At 35.2% G+C, this 15,241-nt stretch overlaps 1 protein-coding gene across 2 annotated transcripts in view; it reads right to left on the bottom strand.

Annotated features, from left to right (window-relative positions):
- Positions 1 to 15,241, bottom strand: part of CCDC91 (coiled-coil domain containing 91) — a 392,671-nt gene that overhangs the window by 311,906 nt on the left and 65,524 nt on the right. Inside the window, exons 1-3 of one of the 2 annotated variants that reach the window (XM_006895070.1) lie at positions 5,576 to 5,674; positions 4,151 to 4,311; positions 663 to 866 (exon numbers count right to left, since the gene is read on the bottom strand). In XM_006895070.1, the coding sequence (XP_006895132.1) occupies positions 663 to 866; positions 4,151 to 4,311; positions 5,576 to 5,594 (384 nt within the window). In that variant the 5' untranslated portion in view covers positions 5,595 to 5,674. Of the gene's footprint in view, positions 1 to 662; positions 867 to 4,150; positions 4,312 to 5,575; positions 5,675 to 15,241 lie in introns of those variants that run through there. The other variant, XM_006895069.1, reaches the window with a different exon arrangement.

Here is a 15,241-nt window from a genome sequence, read left to right as displayed (position 1 = left end):
TCTTTAGAGAGGGACATCATGCTGGGTAGAGTAGAGGGACAGTGTAGGAGGGGAAGACCCTCTATGAGGTGGATTGATTCGGTGACTGGGGTAATCAGGATGAGTGTGTCAGAGGCAATGCAATTGGCACAGGATAGAGCACAGTTTAGGGCTGTTGTACATGGGGTCGCTATGAGTCGCAAACGACTCAACGGCACATAACAACAACAACATCATGTGTTATTTTATAAGTAGAACTGATTCACCTAATTAAATCACTGAGTAGAGCAAAAACCAATTTATTTTGTTGTTCTGGTGGTCCCTTTAAGAGATATGATGACAAACAGGCTTTCTAACGTGTTATAATTCTTAAATTCTTCTGCTTTTGGAAGAAAAGATGGTAACAATTAGTCACATATATCTCTATGTGAATAATTTACATAAAGATAAAGACAATTTTAGTGCAGAGTTAAAAAGTATATATGTAAGGCTAAAGATTGATCATCAAAAGTTTTCCCATGTGACAATCTTGTGACTGATTTAAACACAACACTGAATGAAGACAATATATTCTTCCTCTGAAAAGATTTTCATCAGAGTTTTGAATTCCATCAAATTCCCAGTATATGCAAATCAAATATTTATTTTATTTTTAGGGAAGTGTGAAATTTTTAAAAATGTACCTTTTTAATTCTCTGCTTTTCTTCTTCAGAAACTTTGAGTTTCATCTCTAAATTTGAGATTTTTTGCTGAAGCTCTAAGTTTGATACATTGGCCTCAGGATCCTCAGAATCATCCACAAGTGTAATTGTTCCATTACTTTTCTCATCAGTTAAACCCAATGGAAAAAGTGAGATATCCAAATGAGTGTGTGTTGATTGCTGAATCTAAACCACATTAAGAAGAAAAAGGAGAAAAGAAAAGAAAAAAAAAAAAAAGAGGGGAAAATTTACACTGTACCAATAATGAAAACATCCAAAGGGCACCAAAAACCACATTTGGAAATTAAGTTGTAGCAAAGGTTCTGAAATTATTTCCCCCTTTAAGTAAACCAACAAAAGACCTCAAACTATTAAAACCTGATCTTTGTAGGAAAAAAAACCAAAATTTGTTCTATTTACAGTTTAAACCATTTATGATCTTGCTCGTATAACATTGGAAAACTTGAAACTTTTTCTCATGATTAAAAGTGGGTAATTAGGTATAAACACATCTGGCACAAGTTCTTGATTTACATCTGGTAGTAGTTCTTGATTTTATGAAGAAACTCTCTTTTTATGTTAAATTTTAAACCATAATTTAAAATTATCTAATGGTGACTATGTGATCATCACTTTTTACCAAAGATAACTAGTGACTGAAGAATACTTATGCCACTTTAAAAATCTAGATTAACTCTTGCACTTAACATTCATATGTAAGCAGGATTATAGACTATTTGTCCTGTGGTGTCAGATTTAGAAAAAGTATTTCTTATGGTAATGTGTTAATATTGAAACAAATAAAATTTATTGCCATCAAAATTATTCCAACTCAGAGCAAGACTACATAATTAAACTGTATTTATTTTTATATTTACTATGACAAAGATATATCATATGAAGCTTATAAAACATTAGTTTTATATTTTAGATAAGATCCACTGAGGAATTGTCAGTAAACATTTGAATAAATCTTTTTCCGCTTTAATCTAATACTGAAGTGAATGCTTCTAATACCTTAAGATATAGTGTAAGATTCAGTGGAAAGAGAAATAAGCATTCTTTCTCTTCTTGTGTTATATGCCATTGAGTTGAATGCAACTCATTGCAACCCTATGAACAATAGATCTGAATCCTGTTCCATTCTGTACCATCCTACAAATCTCCAACACATTTGAACCCACTGGTGCAGTCATTGTGACAATCTATGTCATTTAGGGTCTTTCGCTCCTTCACTGACCCTCAAATAATGATGTCTCCCTCCAAAGAACAGCCCTTCGTAATAACATGCCCAAGGTATGTGAGACAAAGCTTTGTCATCTGTGGTTGCACTCTGACCAAGACAAACCTGTTTATGCTTTTGGCAATACATGGGATGTTTGTACTTTTCCCCAACATCACAGTTTAAAGGAATCAATTTTTCTGTCATTCTTACTCACTGTCTGGCTCTCAGGCACAAAGCAGGTGATGGAAAGACAATGGATTGAATCAAGTACACCTCAGTCTTAAATCAACATCATTGCTCATCAGATTTTTTAAACGTCACTGATATGTTTCCTAGTCTCCTGACACAAAGCATTTTGACTGAGGATTCAAATAAATCTTTAAGAATTTCAAATCTTTCCTCCATCTTTCATAATGTTATCTTTTGACCCAGTGGTGAGAATTTTCTTCTTGATGTTGGTATGTAACCCATCCAAGGCTGCAGTCCTTGATCTTCTGGAGCAAGCACTGCAAGTTTTCTCATTTTCAACAAGGAAGATTAAGTCATCTGCATGACGCGGGCTGTTGATAAGCCATTCTCCTAACCTCATACCACATTCTTTTTCATAGAGTCCAGATTCTGAATTATTTCCTCAGCATACAGACTTTTTTTTTTCAGGTATGGAGAATGGATATAGCCTTGATTGTACATCTTTTTTTTTTTCCCAGCCATGATGTATATTCCCTTGTTGTGCTTGGAAAACAATTTCTTGGTGTTTGTTGTTGTTGTTGTTATGTGTCGAGTCACTAGCGACTCATAGCGACCCTATGTACAAGAGTTTTAAATCCGTTCTATTCTGTGCCAACCTAGCCTTCTCAAGCGCACTCATTCCCACCACTCCAGTCACAAATTGATCTATCTCATCGACGGTGTTACTCTCCTGCACCGCCCATCCACTCTGCCTAACATGATGTCCCTTTCCAAGGACCAGTTCCTCCTTGCAACATGCCCAAAGTATGTCAGATGAAGCTTCAGAATCCTTGACTCCAAGGAACATTCTGGCTTTATCCTCTGCAGGACAAACCTGTTTGTTCTCCTAGCAGTCCATCTTATATGCAACACTCTTCTCCAGCACCACAGCTCAAGGGCATCAATTCTCTTTCTATCACCCCTATTCACTGTCCAGCTCTCTGATGCATAGCACATAATTGCAAAGACTATAGCCAGGATCAGGCGCACCTTAGTGTCCAGCCTGACATCGTTGCTCTTAAGTACTCTTGAGAGGTCCCTGACAGCTGACTTTCCCAATGCAATTCATCTCTTGATTTCCTGGCTGTTGTTACCAAGAGTGTTGACTGTGGAGTCAAGCAAACTAAAAGTGTTAACTATCTCAGTCTCTTCACCACCCATACCGATGCTGTCAATTGGCCCAGTGGTGAAAATCTTTGTTTTCTTGATTCAATCCATATAGGAGGTTGCAATGCTTGACCTTCTACAGCAAGCGCTTCAGGTTCTCCTCAGTTTCAGCAAGCAGGGTTATGTTATCTGCATAACGCAGGTTGTTGATTACTCTTCCACCAATCCTGATGCCACATATAATTAAATGTGTTCTGGGAATTCTCATTCGTATCAATGTTAGCTAAAGTTTATTATGATCCATAGTCAAATGCCTCTGTCGAGGCAATAAAACACAGACAGACATTCTTCTGGTATTCTCTGCTTTTTAGCCAAGATCCATATGATATCAGCAATGATATATAGTTGTGGTACCACAGCCTTTTCTAAATCCAGCTTGTACTTCTAGTAGTTCTCTGACAATGTAATGAACTAGTCATTCTGAATGGCCCTCAGTAACATTTTGTTTTCATGTGATATCCCAATACTTCCCACATTCTGTTGGATCCCCTTTCTTGAGAATAGGAATAAATATCAGTTAGCTGTCTTCCAAATTTCCTAGTACAAAATGGTGCACCTATATTACTTTGTGAAGTTCAAGATTTTAAATGCAAGTTAGGCCAATTTCAATAAATCCAGTATTACAATCATGTTTGGTAACTATAGAAAATTAAGTATCTTACAAATTGTGCCAAAATCAAAGAACATTCTTTTTATAATAAATACAATTTTTAATTTCAAAACTAGAATAGTTATTGAATAAATATTTGTCTTAGAAAAATTAAAATGTTTATATTTTCAATAGTCAAATAAAGTCTTAATGGAATCTCCACACAATTTTTGTTAAGTTCTTTAAAAATATGATCTTTACCTGTGGTTTTGGAACAGTTTGACTGACAATGCTGTTCTCTGCATGTGTATTCTCTAGTGATGACCCGATGGAATCAGAAGAAAGGCAATCAACAGAAGGCGAAGAGTGATCATGTTCCAATACAATATCAGGAGAAGTTGGGGAAAGATGGACTCCAGATACTAATGAAGACGGGGAGGGAAAAAGCTTAGAGTTATTACTGAGAAAATGGAGCTATGTAAGTTGAAAGAAAAAAAAAAAAGAGGACGTGAAGGAGAAGAAGGAAATAAAATGACTTAGAAATAAAAATAGCATTCTATGACTGTTTTTCAGGAATGAAGACTGTTGAGTCAGCCTTAACCCATAGCTGATCCTCCACCAGGCTTTCAGAGGCATTAAACTGCACAGGAGGAGACTTTCCATCTTTCTCCCACTGAGCAGTTAGTGGATTAAAACCTTTGCATTGGCAGCACAATTCCTTACCACTAAAGTTTCTAATTAAAACCAAACACTCTGCCATCAAGTCAATTCTGCTTCATAATAACTGTGTCATCTTCCCCCACCAAGGAGTGACTGACTGGTGGATTCAAATTGCCACCAATTTAAAGTAACTGGTGATCCCTCCCCCTGGAGTGGCTTGTGGGTCCAACCTTCAATTAACAGTGCACTCTTAACCCAAGATGCCATCAGGATTCCTAAGTTTTTATTAAGGGGGGGGGGGAAGAAAACCAACCTTTGTAACCAAAAGTGGTGACTAGCATTCAACATTCTAAACATAGTTTCAAAGTTTAGTTATGTTTATTTCATCACAATAGTTTTTGGTGTGGGTTTTTTGGTTTTGTTTTTGTTTGTTTGGTTTTTTTTTTACATTTAGAGTTCAGAAAAAGCATTAAGATATTCTACAAATCCATTCATTTAATTAAGAAAATTTCTACCAGTGTCAGACAACAAAGAAGTAACACAGATAATACACATGCATCCATGCATTCAACGACATTCTAGCCTAGCAAGCAAGTAGAACCAACTAAACATTTATTCCAGAAAAGTGAATAAGAACAATTACTTTGAAACAGCTAATCCATCTGTCTCTGTTTAATTCTTTTGTAATATAAAAAAATTAAAATATGGCCAATTTTCTTTGTTCAATTAATAGTTCCTTCAGAAAAAAATATAATTTTGTAATTATTTTTACAACAAACCATCATTAGACTGGGATAAACCTCAAACATAGAAGTCATGAAAAGAAAATGCACTTATCAAACACAGTATAAAACAAAAATACAGATGAAGGCAAAAAAGAATTGTCTATATTTAAATTACCTTCAAGTGTTTTTCTCTAAAATTTCAAATAAATTTTTACTTAATGTTTTAAGTATTAAGAAGAGTTAAACTGAATAAATTTTAGCAATAAGTCATTTATGTTTAGACTTTCTAAATCATAAAGACCTTTATTCCACATTGGCATCGGTAACAACGTCAGTGAAGCTCTACCATAAATTCTGGATGGCAGCTCACAATGGCAAGTGCATTTTTCCTAAAGAAAAACATTTGTAAGGCTATTAATTATTAACAAACTAAAGACTATATAGTTTCTGATTAAGTCTCTAGTTAATTATCTTTCACAAACTTTTATTTCAAGGAAATATTACAAATCATGTGTCATTGTTAATGTTGTTAATAAGTATCATGAAGTAGATTTAAATTTACAGTGACTCCATTCAAGAGGGTGAAACTGCCTCCAAGGGTTTTCTTTGCTGCTTTTCTTTACAGTAGAAGCAGATTTTCAGGTCATTCTCTGACGGAATCACTATGAACCGCCAACATCTCAATTAACAGTCAAATACCTAACTATGATACTATAATTCCTGAGTAATTATGATATTCTAGCCTAACTCATAGGCATGTTACTTGCTGTAATTTTTTTAAAAAAATAAACTTAAATGATGTTGTTAATTCATATCCTTTTCAGATTTTTCCCCCCCCCAACAGTTAATTTGTGAAATTTACTAACTTTATAAAAGGGTTTGGTCTTTGGCCTTGGTTCCAGAAAAAGAACTCTATACCCTTAGAATTTCCAAGGTAACTGAGAAGCCTTTGTTTTCCACAGGCCTTCTAACCACTCCTGAGTAGTCATGCAAGTGAGGTAACTCAGGTTGGAGATGAACAAACTAGAATAACTACCTCGTGTTATCAGCTAACATTCAGAGAAGAGTTCATCATTCAATCAGTTATGCCTACATAATGAGACCTATGTGTCCATATGCTTAATACTATCAACATAACAGCCTAATCGACTTCCTGGTTGTTGAAAGACATGGATATATGTGGGAAGGTAGAGTGTTCCTGTCTTAGGACACAGAAACTCCATGATAAGAATAACACCAGAACTTGTCTTTTGTACCTCTTCTCTTGTATCCTTGATATAATAAACCTATAACTCTATACAATAACCTTTTGTGTGTCATTTAATGATGAAGCCCAAAGGAGCCAGCAGATCAGAAGCAAAGCAGACTCTGGTGACTCCCAAGCTTTTGACTGTCATAACCTTCAGTAGGAAAATCCAAATTTGTTGCTATCAGGTCAGAAAGTGTAGCTATCATGAGGACTAATAAGCTTGTGACTGTCATTTGAGATCTTGTGCAGATTGGGCAGGAGAGATTTTTTTTCTTTAACTTGCAAAATCTAATTTGGCTTTGAATGGTTAGAGTCAAAGAAAGACTAACTCATTTGTAGCTGTTATTATAAAAGCAGCAAAAAATAATGAAACTGATATTTTTGATCCTGGCAGTTAACTGTCAAAGTCAGAAGGGTATCATGCTATATTTTGAAATAAATTTCTCTAAAATATCCAATCTTCTAATTCTGAGTTATAATTTCTAATAAATATATTGCTTCTAAATTTTCAGTCATGAAAACAGATTAGGATAGTATAAAATAGTGCACTATAAGGAGAAGAGGCAAGACGGCCTAGCCTTGTAGCAAGACTCTGGAGTCATATTCTCATACTATGGAAGAATATTGGACAATTAACTTCCCTACGTCTCAGTTTCTACAAAGAGTTGCTAATGAGGTTTCAACTGGCAAAATATAAACATTTACTACAGAATTAATATAATTTGCATTATTACTTTTAAGGTTATTAATATTTGTTAAATAACTATGTAATTTCTGTGAATAAAGGTTATATATGACTATGGTCTTGGATTTTAAAAAGTTTTTCGTATTATTCTGATTTACCACTGAGTATTTCCCTTTTTCTTTTTAACCCTCTTTTAAAACTGTATATAATATTGTCCTGATTAAAATCTTCATGATTTAAGTGAATTAGATCTGGAGGTGGGAAAGAAGTAGAGTTAAAAGCACAGAGAAGACTAGAGAAGAGGGAAGATAGTTGAGAGGGATAGAGAAGAAACACTGAAGAAAGAGACCATTAAACCCCACAATTCCCACTACCTGCTAACAACCTATTATTCTTCCCTTCATATTAAAATTGCTAAAATAAGCAGTTTATAATCTGCCAATGTTCTTCTTTAACTCAATCTTGATTGCGCTTAAAATACTACCTTTTCAACTATTGTTAAATCAAATGAAATATTCTGATTTTACCTTTCTGTAGCTCTCCAGATAAAAATAACCTTATATTTTTCTTGAAAACGCTCTCTCAGAACCTATGACACCACTGTCTCATAGCTTTTATCTTTTTTCAGGGTCTTTCTCCACTTAACCGTAAGTTTCATAGCTTCCTATATAATCTAATCTTTAAACTGTACATGTTGTACAGTTTGTATATGTTGTACAGTTTTATCCCTTTCAATGTCCTTCCTCTACTATCTATAAGTTAATTCATAGATCACTCACTCCACAGATCTCTAGATCCATAACAAAGAAGTTTTTCTCAGCTATCAGAAACTATTCTATTCCTGTGAAACCTGCTGTTGATCAAAATGGCATAAACTGAAGAAGCAATTATCATTGATCAATATAGGAATTTTTTTCAATTTTCAAACCCAAAATGTAATATTAAATTATACCAAAGAACATAAAAAAGTAAAATAACAATAGCATATATTGTTCACAGACATAACTCTAAGTTTGATACCTTGATGCTAAAATCATCTGCTAAGGATGTGTACTGCCTCTTTTTAATGGCTTGCTGAAAAAAGTGAACTCTAGTTTCATTTTTTACTTTTTTTTGTAAAAGTGAAAAGCATCTCTGAGTTTCTTATGGCTAGCAAAACTGAACACATATAAAATGAAATTTTGAAAAGCAGGGTACACTTATTATTACTTTTCTAACAGGCCGTTTCCTTTAGATTTCCAATGTCGTTGTTGATGTTGTTATGTGCCGTCGAGTCACTTGCAACTCATAGTGACCCTATGTACAACAGCCCCAAACCTTGCTCTATCCTGTGCCAATCACACTGTCTCCAACACACCCATCCTGATTACCCCAGTCACTGAATCAATCCACCTAATAGAGGGTCTTCCCCTTCTATGCTGTCCCTCCGCCCTCCCAAGTATGATTTCCCTCTCCAAGGACCTGTCTCTCCTTACAACATGTTCAAAGTATGTCAGACGAAGCCCCAGAATTTCTAAAAGTTACAAAAAAACTTACCTATCATATAAATCTGCTTTGTTTCATGTTTTCCATCTTAGTGCCACCAATGAACTTTGTACCCCACCGGAAACTATAGACCAACTTCATTCCAGTCACACTGAAGGAAGAACTGTACCCTGATTATGCCTTATTGTTAAAGGCTCTGTGACCTCACAATATTACTGGTAAAGTAAAAGTCACAGGCTTTGGAAGTAAAAAAGTGGATTGAAATGTGATCAATAACAATTATACACTGTTCAGACTTCAGCAAATTGAACAAACTTCTCTAAACCACAGTCTTCTCTTCAGAAAATAAAAAAAAATTTTCCTCAAAAAGATGTGATAAAAGATAAAACATAAATAGTGCTAATTACGTGAGGTAAATTGTTGCTGTCATGATTTGTTCACTATTAAATATAAGACTTTCAAAAATTTTTCTATCTTATCATCCAATCCACTACAATTTCTATTTCTCATATGTTGAGACAGTATATAATTTTTAATAATAATGATAATATAAACATTACATATCAAATTCTCTGAGATAAATTTAAAGAAGTTTTTTTCTTAAATCTATACCCTTAACACTTTAATTAATAAAGATCAATTAAATTCTCTGCTCATAAAATAAATAGCAAAGTAAACTTAAAAAGTACAAGTAAGTAAATAACAAAGATAACCCATAGAACAGTCCAGAAAAATGAGCCCAATTTAGCATCTAGAAGAAAATTAAAAATAGATAACTATCAATCACTAATTTAACCAAGAATAAGGGGGACAAAAGTGAAATAAATAAAACTAAAGGTCAAAGAAAAAATTATTACTGAACTAGAAGAAATGAAAAAGAAAATGGTAACACTCCTTTATAGATGTTGATGTAAATAAATCTTAAGGTCTAGATAAAATGGGTAATTAAAAAAAAAACAACTCATACAGTTTAAGAAAGTTGATCTGACTTTGCTGTTGTAGTTAAGTATAGGTTACTCAGAACCAATATATAGCTGATCCTCAGAGTATTTTCAAAGGCAGGAAATCCCACAGAAGGAGATGTTTCTCCCATAGAGTAGCTAATGCATTAGAACCATATGCCTTTCAGCCCACTAGGTCACCAGAGCTCAATAAATAATTTTAATTAATTTCCTCAGGAAAAAAAAATAGAAAATTTTTGCAAGGATCTACCCTGAAATAAATACATTAAATCCAGACAATTTCAAGAGAATATCTATTAACCATTAAGGGCTGAATAATCTCACTATTGTAAAAATTTTCCAGAGCACTCAAAATGAAGAAAAAGTTTCTTACTGTTTTTCTTAAAGTATAATGTGGCATAGTACATAACATAACACCACCTGTTCCACGTGAGAACGATAGACAGTCTCACTCCAATAAAAATGTACAGCTTGGAAACCCCCCAAAAAAGTCACCATGAGTTGATACCAACTCAACCACAGTGGAGGGGTTTTTTTGTTTGGTTGTTTTGGGGTGTTTGGGTATTTTTAAAGTATAGCATTGATAGCTAAATGAAACACAGTAAAAAAGAAAGAAGATCATTAGATAGCAGAATCAGTTATAAGTAATAAGACAAAAGTTGTAATATAACATGAGAAAAAAAGGAATGCAATGTCATATGAAGAAAATAAGAACTAATGACCAAGCAAGGAACTCTGGTGGCCTGTGAGAAGGAGGTGTGCTGCCAATCCAAAGGCACAAAGTTCAAATTCATTAGCTGCGCCATAGGAGAAAGGTGGTCAGTCTCCTCTCATCTGCCCCTAAACCAGCTAGAGGACCAGCTATGAGTTGGTTCTGACTTGAAAAGACATAACAACAACAATAATTACCACATAGGATTTACTGGAATAACGTGAGGTGAGTTAACTACTAGGAAACTCATTAATATCTGATACTACATTCATAAATAAAAAGAATAAAATACTATGACTAAATCCAAGATTTTAAAAATGGTTTTATAAAATCAAACATTAATTTCTGTTAAAAAGAAAAACAAGAATTAATAGAAATTGTTTGAACAGATAATACATACAATGGATAATAGATAAAATATTAAATGGAACATGGAATGTACAAAGTCTGAATCTAGGAAAACTGGAAGTTACCATAAATTAAATAGAATTCCTAAAGATCAGCATCCAAAGCATTAGTGATCTCAGATGGACTAGTACTGGCCATTTTAAATCAGACAATCCCATGACCTACTATGCCAGGAATAACAAATTGAAGAGGAGTGATGTCATTTTCATTACCAAAAAGAACATTTTGGGATTTATTCTTAAGCACAGTGGTGGAAATAATATAAAGAAGATATGATAATATAACTAATAGTCAAATATATGTACCAAACTGCTAAAGCTAAAGATGAAGAAATTGGAGATTATTAATCACTTCAGCAATCAGAAATAATAAAAAATGCAATCAACGTATACTACTGGTTAAGTCTATATCCCCTTACCAAAAATAAAATAAATAACAAACCTCCCCAAACTCAAAATACTACTGCTCCATGAACAGATACATGAACATCCAGGTTTACTTCAGCATTATGCACAATAGGAAAGAGTTAGAAACAATCCAAATGTCCATCAACAAATAAGTGCATAGAGAAACTCTGATTCTATCACATATTGTAGAAAAATTCAATATTGAAAACACAATAAAGAATCTGTGAAACTTTGGAGAACATGGATGAATCTAGAGGACATTATATTGATATGATTCAGTCACCAAAGAAACACTTCATAAGACCTGTATTACAGAAAACTAAGCAGAGGTTTACAAGCAGTATCACTCTAGTATGATTTCCTACTAAAAGGGAATGAGTAGGAGAGTGTGTAAAAGAAATCAATAAATAAAAAGGATTAAAAAAATACTTATTAATTGGTATTTAAGCAGGCTGGGTTTAGAAAAGACTGTGGCACCATCGTTAATGTTAGATGTATCTTAATTGAAAACACAGAATATCAAAGGAATGTTTATCTGACAGTCAGCAGAACAAAGCAAGGAAACACTGCAAGGTTCAAAATCAGGAAAAGGTATATACCAGGGATGCATCCTATTGCCATATCTTTTTATTTTTCAATCTATATGCAGAACAGATCATCTGGGAGGCTGAGTTCTATGAGGAAGAATGTTGGATCAGGATTGGATGATGACTCGTCAACAACCTGTGTTATGCAAATGGCACAACCTTGCTTGCCAAATCTGAGGACCTGAGGCATTTGCTGCAGCCTTAAATATAGACTGAAGCTCAACATCAAGAAAATAGATTTCACCAGTGTGGGTCAGCTGCTAGCATCATGATAGATGAAGAGATTGAGATTGTTAACAGATTCAGATAATTGAAGAGCTGATGCCTTTGAGTTGTGGTGCTGGATAAGAGTATGCCATGAACTGCTAGGAGAACAAACAGGTTCATCCTGGAAAGGGTGAAAGCAGGCTGCTCCTTGGAGGCAAGGATTTTTACGCTTTTCCTGACTGTGGGCATCTTGCAAGGAGGGATCAGTCCTTGGAGAGGGACATCATGCTTGGAAAGGTGGTGGGATAGCACAAGTGAGGAAGACCTGGATGGGATAAATTAACTCAGTGACTAGAGTAATTGCAATGTGTGTCAGAGACAATAAGGTTGGCTCAACATAGAGCAGGATTTAGAGCTGTTGTACATAGTGTTGCTATGAGTCGCAAGCAACTTGATAGGGCTAACAACAACAAAGGGCTTTAACTCACGTACTTCGGGCATATCACCAGGAGAGACCTGTCCTTGGAGAAAAAGAAAGACCTTGGGGGAGATGGATTGATGTAGTGAATGTGACAATGGACACAGGCATGTCAGAAAGGGTGAAATCTTAAAAGTTATGGGTGAAAATGCAATAGATGGAAGAAAAAGTTAACAAAGAGGTTCAAGAACTTAAAAAATCATCACAAGGCAGTTCTTATCGTTGTTGATGGCCTTTGGGTTGAGCACAACTCATAGCAACCGTATGGACAAAATATCTGAAGCCCCTCTACAATTATCGACATTTATCAAAGTTCACAGAGTTTCTGGAGGCATGTTCTTTAGGAAGTGGATGCCACTACTGTGTCCAAATTTGTCATAGAATGTTATTGGTTGAGTTGCCTGCGATGCATAGTGAACCTCTGAACAGCAGCTCTGAACCTTTCCTGTCCTGAGCCAGTCTCACTAATTCTGACACACAAACCCCCACTGCCCCAGTCACTGTATCATCCCATCTTGTTGAGGTTCTTCCCCTCCTGCACTGTCCATCCACCCTTCAGAGCATGATGTCCCTCTCCTGGCCAAATGACCAAGGTAAGTGAGACAGAGCTTCAAAATTCTAGAATCCAAGGAAACACTTGGTTTCATCCTCTCAAAGGCAGACCTGTTGGTTTTCTTGGCAGTCGATGGTATGTTCAAGATTCTTCTCCAGCACCACCACTCAAAGGCATCTATTCTTCTTCTTCTGCCATCCTTAGTCACAGACCAATTCTCTAAAGCATAACAAGTAATTGAGAAGACCATGGTCTGGATTAGACAAATTTCTGTATCTAGACTGACATCACTGCTCCTCAGCACTCTGCATGACAGCAGATTTTCCCAGTCCTTTGATATCCTGACTGCTGGTGTGAAGAGTGTTGATGGTGGATCCGAGAAAGCTGTAATTGCTAACAATCTCAATCTCTTCTCCATCTTTAATGGTGTTGCCAGTTGGCCCAGTGGTGAGAATCTTTGTCTTCTTGATGTTAAGTTTCAATCTATATTGAAGCCTACAGTCCTTCACCTTTTGTCGTAAGTGCTTCAGATCTTCAGTTTCAGCAAGCAAAGTTGTGTCCTCTGCATACTGTAGGTTGATAATGAGTCTTCCTCCAATCCTGATGCCACACTTCTCCTCTTTTTTGGTAGTTCTCTGTCAATGTACTGTTCAAGTCTTTTCTGGATAATCTACAGCAGGATTTTGCTACTGTGTGATATTCGCAATATTGTTCGATAATTTCCACATGCTGTTGGGTCACCTTTTTTTTTTGAATGGGAATAATTATGGATCTCTTCCAGTCGGTTGGCCAAGTAGCTGTCATCCAGGTTTTTTGGCACAACTTGATGAGCACATGCAGGGCAGCATCTGTATGCTGAAATACATCAACTGATATTCCTTCAATTCCTGGGGCATTTTTTTTTCCAAGTCCTTCAGAACACCCTGCACTTCCTCCTCTGTTTTTTTTTTTTAAATTCTTCTGTGTCAGCCAATTCTTTTTTGGAACAATGACTCTGTATACTCCTTCCATCTTCTTTTAACCATTCCTGTATCATTCAATATGCTGCATATAGCACCCTTAAGCATTCCAATTCATGTCCTGAATTGATTCTTCAATTCTATCAGCTTAAGAAATGCTGAGCGAGTTCGGCCCTTTTGATTTTCTAACTCCAGCTCCTTACACATTTCATTGTTAGTATTTTACTTTGTCTTTCCGTACTACCCTCTGAAATCTTCTGTTCAACTGCTTAATATCTTGGTTTTTTTCCCTTTGCTTTGGCGTCTCTGAGCTCCAATGCAATGTTTAGACTTTCTTCTGACATCCACCTTGGTCTTTTCTTCCTCCTCTGTCTTTGTAATGACTTTCCGCATTCTTCCCAGATGATATTCTTGATATCCTCCCACAGCTCATCCGATCTTCTCTCATTAATGTCCAAGGCCACAAATCTGTACCTGGGATGGTTTTGAAATCCATATGGGATAGACTAAAGGTCAAATTTTAGTTCCTGTGGACTTGATTTAATTTTCCTCAGCTTCAGCTTAAGTTTGCATATGAGTAGTTGGTAGTCTGTTCCACAATCAGCACATGGCCTAGATTTCATAGCCAATATTGAGCTTCTCCAAAGATTCTTTCCACAGATGTAATAGTACACCTAAAGTGCAAATGTGGGATTTTTAAAAATTATGCTACTGAAAAAAAATTATTTCTTAATTTCTAAAAGAGAAATAAAAAGTGCTTATAATGTGGTATTTGCATGATCAACCCCAAATCATAAAATTTTAACATAAAGTATAACTTTTTAAAGAAAAAGTAAAAATTCATTTTCTGGCTTTTTAATTATAATTAAAAGCACCTCGTTTGTAATTATTATTTAAAAAAATTGAAAAACTCAAAGTCTTTGCCCAAGTGGGAAGCAATTTCTTGAGAACGCTCTAGCTGGTTTTGAAAGCTGCTTGAGCTTCAAAAAAAAAAATTGCATAAGAAGGAGTTGCCTATCTTTCTCTTAGGGAGCTACTAGTCAATCTGACTGCCAGAGAGGCATGGCCTCTAGGTAAGTAGCACCTTCATGCCAACTATACTATGAGAAATTACCTAAATAGTATGTCTGGAAGGAAACCCCATAGCATCCAATAAATAAATGATAATAAATATACAAATAATAAAACAAAACCTCTAATCTGATCTAATCTGAGTTTAAATTTGAATTATTGTTGTTGTTGTTAAGTGTCGTTGAGTCACAGGTGACTCATAGC

This window comes from Elephantulus edwardii, unplaced genomic scaffold, assembly GCF_000299155.1.
Source record: "Elephantulus edwardii isolate Elephantulus edwardi_28Jun2011 unplaced genomic scaffold, EleEdw1.0 scaffold00157, whole genome shotgun sequence".
Taxonomy (NCBI): domain Eukaryota; kingdom Metazoa; phylum Chordata; class Mammalia; order Macroscelidea; family Macroscelididae; genus Elephantulus; species Elephantulus edwardii.
The sequence above is the reverse complement of the archived record's forward strand: the minus strand, read 5'-3'. Positions and strand labels throughout refer to the sequence as shown.